The 6,523-nt window shown below is 40.8% G+C and overlaps 1 protein-coding gene across 1 annotated transcript; it reads left to right on the top strand.

Annotated features, from left to right (window-relative positions):
- Nucleotides 1-2,335: 2,335 nt before the first annotated feature.
- On the top strand, nucleotides 2,336-3,277 carry LOC138074131 (olfactory receptor 10K1-like). The gene has a single exon (XM_068966170.1). The coding sequence runs from the start codon at nucleotides 2,336-2,338 to the stop codon at nucleotides 3,275-3,277; it is 942 nt and encodes a 313-aa protein (XP_068822271.1).
- Nucleotides 3,278-6,523: the final 3,246 nt, after the last annotated feature.

The following is a 6,523-nucleotide window of genomic DNA, read 5'->3' as shown; positions in this document are numbered from 1 at the left end:
AGAAGCATTCTATAGGGAAACTGTCTCATTAGTTTGTGTTTCTTGATACAGAAAGCATATAATTAGTATACATGTATATATGTATATAATAGGGATAAACATAGTATACACATTCTTTATACTTATATATAACAGAAATATATTTTTGGTTACAGGATGAAAATTTTTCTATTATTTGTGTTAAAGAGCTCTAAAACAAGTGTATGTGAGTATTCTAATACTAACTTCAAATAAATGAATAATTATACCTACTGAGCTTAGGACCAGTTTCTAGTAATTAAGAAAGAACAAAACTTATTACCTTTAGATTCTAGCAATACATACAATGAACTCCAGAAATTTCCAATCATTTAACTTAGGGTCTTTGCTATTGACTAAGAAAATGCAAATAAATAAATAAATAATAAAAAAAAGAGTGGTAGCAGGTGCAAATAATTCTTCAATAAAAATGATATAAAATCATACAAATACATTGAAAAGTATATAAATAAGCACTAGACACAACCATTTATGTCCTTTATCGAGCCCAGTTTTGCATGAAATGTTCCCTTGGTATCTCTAATTTTCTTGAAGAGATCTCTAGTCTTTCCCATTCTGTTGTTTTCCTCTATTTCTTTGCATTGATCACTGAGGAAGGCTTTCTTATCTCTTCTTGCTATTCTTTGGAACTCTGCATTCAGATGCTTATATCTTTCCTCTTCTCCTTTGCTTTTTGCTTCTCTTCTTTTCACAGCTATTTGTAAGGCCTCCTCAGACAGCCATTTTGCTTTTTTGCATTTCTTTTCCATGAGGATGGTCTTGATCCCTGTCTCCTGTAAAATGTCACGAACCTCAGTCCATAGTTCATCAGGAGATCTAACCAGTCCATTCTGAAGGAGATCAGCCCTGGGATTTCTTTGGAAGGAATGATGCTAAAGCTGAAACTCCAGTACTTTGGCCACCTCATGCAAAGAGTTGACTCACTGGAAAAGACTCTGATGCTGGGAGGGATTGGGTGCAGGAGGAGAAGGGGACCACAGAGGATGAGATGGCTGGATGGCATCACTGACTCAATGGACGTGAGTCTGAGTGAACTCCAGGAGTTGGTGATGGACAGGAAGGCCTGGCATGCTGCGATTCATGGGGTCTCAAAGAGTCGGACACGACTGAGAGACTGAACTGAACTGAACTGAGACACAACCAATAGATGCTGGGTTATTTTGCATCCAGAGAATACTTTCTTACTTCTTACACTTGGTCAGTGGGAAACACTGGGAAAAACTTTCTGATATAAGAGCTAAAAATGACTTTACAAATAACCCTTTCTAGCAGTTTTCAAACTGTGTTTAGTAGCAGATTATTCAAAAGGAATCTTATTGACATCAATATATAAAATGTATAAACTATGGTTTATGTCAGGGGTTGAAATTTGGAAAACTGCTCAATTTCCCATTCTCTCTTACACTCTGTTACAAGTTCTTGTCTATTTTTGCAACATTCTATTTTTCTGTGTTTCTTTGAGGCACCTATAGTGGGCTTTCCAGGTGGCACTGGTAGTAAAGGAACCTGCCTGCCAGTGCAGGAGATATAAGAGATATGGATTCAGTTCCTGGGTTGAGAGGATTCCTTGGAGAAGGGCATGGCAACCCACTCAAGTATTCTTGCCTGAAGAATCCCATGGACAGAGAAGCCTGGGGTCTACAGTCCATAGGGTTTCAAAGAGTTGGACATGATTGAAGTGAATTAGAACAGTCATGCGCATAATAGGAAAAGTGAAGAGTGTTGCAAAATGCCACAGTTAATGAGTTTCTCTGTTTTTTTTTTTATATAAATGCTTCTTTATTAATGGCATCAAGTACCAACTTAGTGATTCTCGTTTTCCTGAAAAAGAATATTTGCTTAAACAAATGTTATCTGTTCCACCCTTGGCTCATGCTGCCTGAACACTACTCATTCTTTATTCCATAGTCTGATCAAGTTCAGATAGCTGAAGTTAACCATCCATATTTTTCACTTTTGGAGAGTTGGCTTCCTTGGGCTTGTAGTGAGCAAAAAACCACAATAATTTGTAATTTAGACACACAGAAAAAAAATCAGGTAATTCCTATTCCTTCCTTTAAGAGACAACATGTTTATAGCCTTAGGAAAAGTCTGCTCATAGATTGTCAATTATTCTGTTCCATATTTAGTCTTAATTCTTATTTTGGCAGACTATTTTGGAGGGAATGAATGAGTTCCATCAAACATCTGGAGATGCCTGCCACCTGCAGACTTTGTGCTGAGTTCCCCATGCCTTTCTCCATCCCTGCATCCTGGCCTGTGGCTCTGGCTCTGGCTCTCCTGTATAGCAGTGACCATGGAGTGGGCCAATGAGACCTTGGTGAGAGAGTTTGTCTTCCTCGGCTTCTCCTCTCTGGCTGGGCTGCAACGGCTGCTCTTTGCTGCCTTCCTGCTCGTCTACCTGTTCACCCTGGGCACCAATGCCATCATCATCTCCACCATTGTGCTGGACAGAGCCCTCCACACCCCCATGTACTTCTTCCTTGGTGTCCTCTCCTGCTCTGAGACTTGTTACACCTTCGTCATTGTACCCAAGATGCTGGTTGACCTGCTGGCCCAGAAGAAGACCATCTCCTTCCTGGGCTGTGCCATCCAGATGTTTTCCTTCCTCTTTCTAGGTTGCTCTCACTCCTTCCTGCTGGCAGCCATGGGTTATGATCGCTATGTGGCCATCTGTAACCCTCTGCATTACACACTGCTCATGGGGCATGGGGTGTGTGTGGGACTAGTGGCTGCTGCCTGTGCCTGTGGCTTCACTGTCGCACAGATCATCACATCCTTGGTATTTCACCTGCCCTTTCACTCCTCCAACCAACTACACCACTTCTTCTGTGACATCTTTCCTGTCCTCAAGTTGGCATCTCATCACTCTTACCTCAGTCAGTTGGTCGTATTTGTGCTTGGTGTATTTGCCTTGATTATTCCCCTGTTGCTTATCCTGGTCTCCTACATCCGCATCATCTCTGCCATTCTAAAAATCCCATCATCTGTTGGAAGATACAAAACCTTCTCTACATGTGCCTCTCATCTCATTGTGATAACTGTTCATTATGGTTGTGCCTCTTTCATTTACTTAAGGCCCAAATCCAATTACTCAACAAGTCAAGACACCCTAATATCTGTGTTTTACACCATCCTCACACCACTGTTCAACCCAATGATTTACAGCCTGAGAAATAAGGAATTCAAATCAGCTCTTCAAAGAACAATGGCCCAAACTTCATGTCTTGTTAATTAAAGAGCCAAGTTCTCACTATTCAGCCAATTGTGTGTCTTTTATGTGACAGGTAATATGTGCATTTCATGCAGTTTCTCAACCGAGTGTAGAACACACTACCATAAGAATATTTTGCATATTAGAAGAATGACACTCAGAGAAGCTAAGATATTTTGACTTTCTACCATCAGTGATACTCTAAGAGGTCTGTGTAGATGAGGGAAAGAATCACTCAGTTAAAGAACAAATTTCACTATATTTCAGTGCTATAAATTTTGATTACTCAAAAGTATATACATCAACAGAGGTGAGTAAAGATACATTCAAATTGTGAAATAGAAAAGGAAACCTCACTTTAAAAAATTTGTTTTTTGACTTCACTATACAGGTTCAGTTCAGTTAGTTCAGTTTAGTCACTCAGTCATGTCCAACTTTCTGTGACCCCATGAACCGCAGCACACCAGGCCTCCCTGTCCATTACCAACTCCCGGAGTTCACTCAGACTCACATCTATCAAGTCGGTGATGCCATCCAGCCATCTCATCCTCTGTGGTCCCCTTCTCCTCCTGCCCCCAATCCCTCCCAGCACCAGAATCTTTTCCAAGGAGTCAACTCTTTGCATGAGGTGGCCAAAGTACTGGAGCTTCAGCTTTAGCATCAATCCTTCCAAAGAACATTCAGGGCTGATCTCCTTTAGAATGGACTGGTTGGATCTCCTTGCAGTCCAAGGGACTCTCAAGAGTCTTCTCCAACACCACAGTTCAAAAGCATCAATTCTTTGGTGCTCCGCTTTCTTCACAGTCCAACTCTCACATCCATACATGACCACTGGAAAAACCATAGGCTTGACTAGACGGACCTTTGTTGGCAAAGTAATGTCTCTGCTTTTGAATATGCTATCTAGGTTGGTCAAAACTTTCCTTCCAAGGAGTAAGCATCTTTTAATTTCATGGCTGCAGTAACCATCTGCAGTGATTTTGGAGCCGCCTAAAAGGAAGTCTGACACTGTTTCCACTGTTTCCCCATCTATTTCCCATGAAGTGATGGGACCAGATGCCATGATCTTCGTTTTCTGAATGTTGAGCTTTAAGCCAAATTTTTCACTCTCCTCTTTCACTTTCATCAAGAGCCTCTTTAATTCCTCTTCACTTTTTGCCATAAGGGTGGTGTCATCTGCATATCTGAGGTTATTGATATTTCTCCTGGCAATCTTGATTCCAGCTTGTGCTTCCTCCAGCCCAGTGTTTCTCATGATGTACTCTGCATGTAAGTTAAATAAGCAGGGTGACAATATACAGCCTTGACATACTCCTTTTCTTATTTGGAACCAGTCTGTTGTCCCATGTCCAGTTCTAACTGTTGCTTCCTGACCTGCATACAGATTTCTCACGAGACAGGTTAGGTGGTCTGAGATTCCCATCTCTTTCAGTATTTTCCACAGTTTATTGTAATCCACACAGTCTAAGGCTTTGGCATAGTCAATCAAGCAGAAATAGATGTTTTTCTGGAACTCTCTTGCTTTTTCCATGATCCAGTGGATGTTGACAATTTGATCTCTGGTTCCTCTGCCTTTTCTAAAACCAGCTTGAACATCACGGAGTTCATGGTTCATGTATTGCTGAAGTCTGGCTTGGAGAATTTTGAGCATTACTTTACTAGCGTGTGAGATGAGTGCAATTGTGTGGTAGTTTGAGCATTCTTTGGCATTGCCTTTCTTTGGGATTGGAGTGAAAACTGCCCTTTTCCAGTCCTGTGGCCACTGCTGAGTTTTCCAAATTTGCTGGCATGTTGAATGCAACACGTTCACAGCATCATCTTTCAGGATTTGAAACAGCTCAACTGGAATCCCATCACCTCCACTAGGTTTGTTCTTAGTGATGTTTTCTAAGGTTCACTTTACTTCACATTCCAAGATGTCTGGCTCTAGATTAGTGTTCACATCATCATGATTATCTGGGTTGTGAAGATCTTTTTTGTACAGTTCTTCCGTGTATTCTTGCTACCTCTTCTTAATTATCTTCTGCTTCTGTTAAGTCCAGACCATTTCTGTCCTTTATCAAGCCCATCTTTGCATGAATATAAATAGTGCTGCTATGAACATTGTGATGGATGTATCTTTTATATTTTGGTTTTCTTTGGATGTATACCCAGAGGTAGAATTGTAGGATCATTTTGTAACTCTATTTTTAGGTTTTTAAGAAACCTCCATGCTGTTCTCCATAGCAGATGTACCAATTCACATTCCCATAAACAGTGTAGGAGGAAAATCTCAACTAAAATGGAGCTGGAGGCCTGAAGTAAGAGTCCTCATACATTGCATGGTTATCAGTTACAGACCCCTATAAAAAAGCATCAACTACAGACCCCATCAAGAAGAGTTCTCCTTTTCCAGCAATAAATCCAGCAAATGGATAGTCCTGCACCTTTCTAATCTCTCTGTCTCCTTCAGTGTCAGTCAGTTCAGTCATTCAGTCATGTCCGATTCTGTGACACCATGGACTGCAGCGCACCAGACTTCCCTGTCTATCACTAACTGCTGGATCTAGCTCAAACTCATGTTCATCCAGTTGATGATGCCATCTCATCCTCTGTCATCCCCTTCTCCTCCCGCCCTCAATCTTTCCCAGCATCAGGGTCTTTTTTAATGAGTCAGTTCTTCTCATCAGGTGGCAAAAGTATTGGAGTTTCAGCTTCAACATCAGCCCTTTCAGTGAATACTCAGGACTGGTTTTCATTAGGATTGACTGGTTGGATCTCCTTACAGTCCAAGGTTCTCTTAAGAGTCTTCTCCAACATCACAGTTCAAAAGCATCAATTCTTTGGTGCTAGTTTTCTTTATGGTCCAGCTCTCATATCTGTGCATGGCTACTGGAAAAACCATAGCTTTTACTAGATGGACCTTCAGTGTAATTCCTTCAGTGTAATTTCATTCAAAACAACCCCTTCCAACTTTCCCTTTTTTTGTCAACAAAGTAATGCTTCTCTCATTTCTTTCTTAGACTTGCCTATAGTTTTTGCTATAGCATGTTTACCCCAAATTGCAGTTCTTTGCTGTTCTCAAATAAACCCATTATGCCAGTAGAATAATTGGCTGTTTTATTTTTTAGGACAACATTGTCTAGTTCCATGGAAAAATAGAAGATAATTTGATTGTCTCCCCTTACCTCTCCTCCTAACAACTTTTTCTTTCATGAACACAACACTCTGTAGCTGTCCTTGGTGGCCCTTCTCAGTTTCTGATCCACTCACCTCAACCTACATATTGAA

This window comes from Capricornis sumatraensis, chromosome 2 (assembly GCF_032405125.1).
Source record: "Capricornis sumatraensis isolate serow.1 chromosome 2, serow.2, whole genome shotgun sequence".
NCBI lineage: Eukaryota > Metazoa > Chordata > Mammalia > Artiodactyla > Bovidae > Capricornis > Capricornis sumatraensis.
This window is presented reverse-complemented; position numbering and strand designations above follow the sequence as displayed.

Coding starts and splice junctions, on each gene's coding strand:
- LOC138074131 (XM_068966170.1), top strand. CDS start 2,336: ATGGAGTGGGCCAATGAGACCTTGGTGAGAGAGTTTGTCTTCCTCGGC.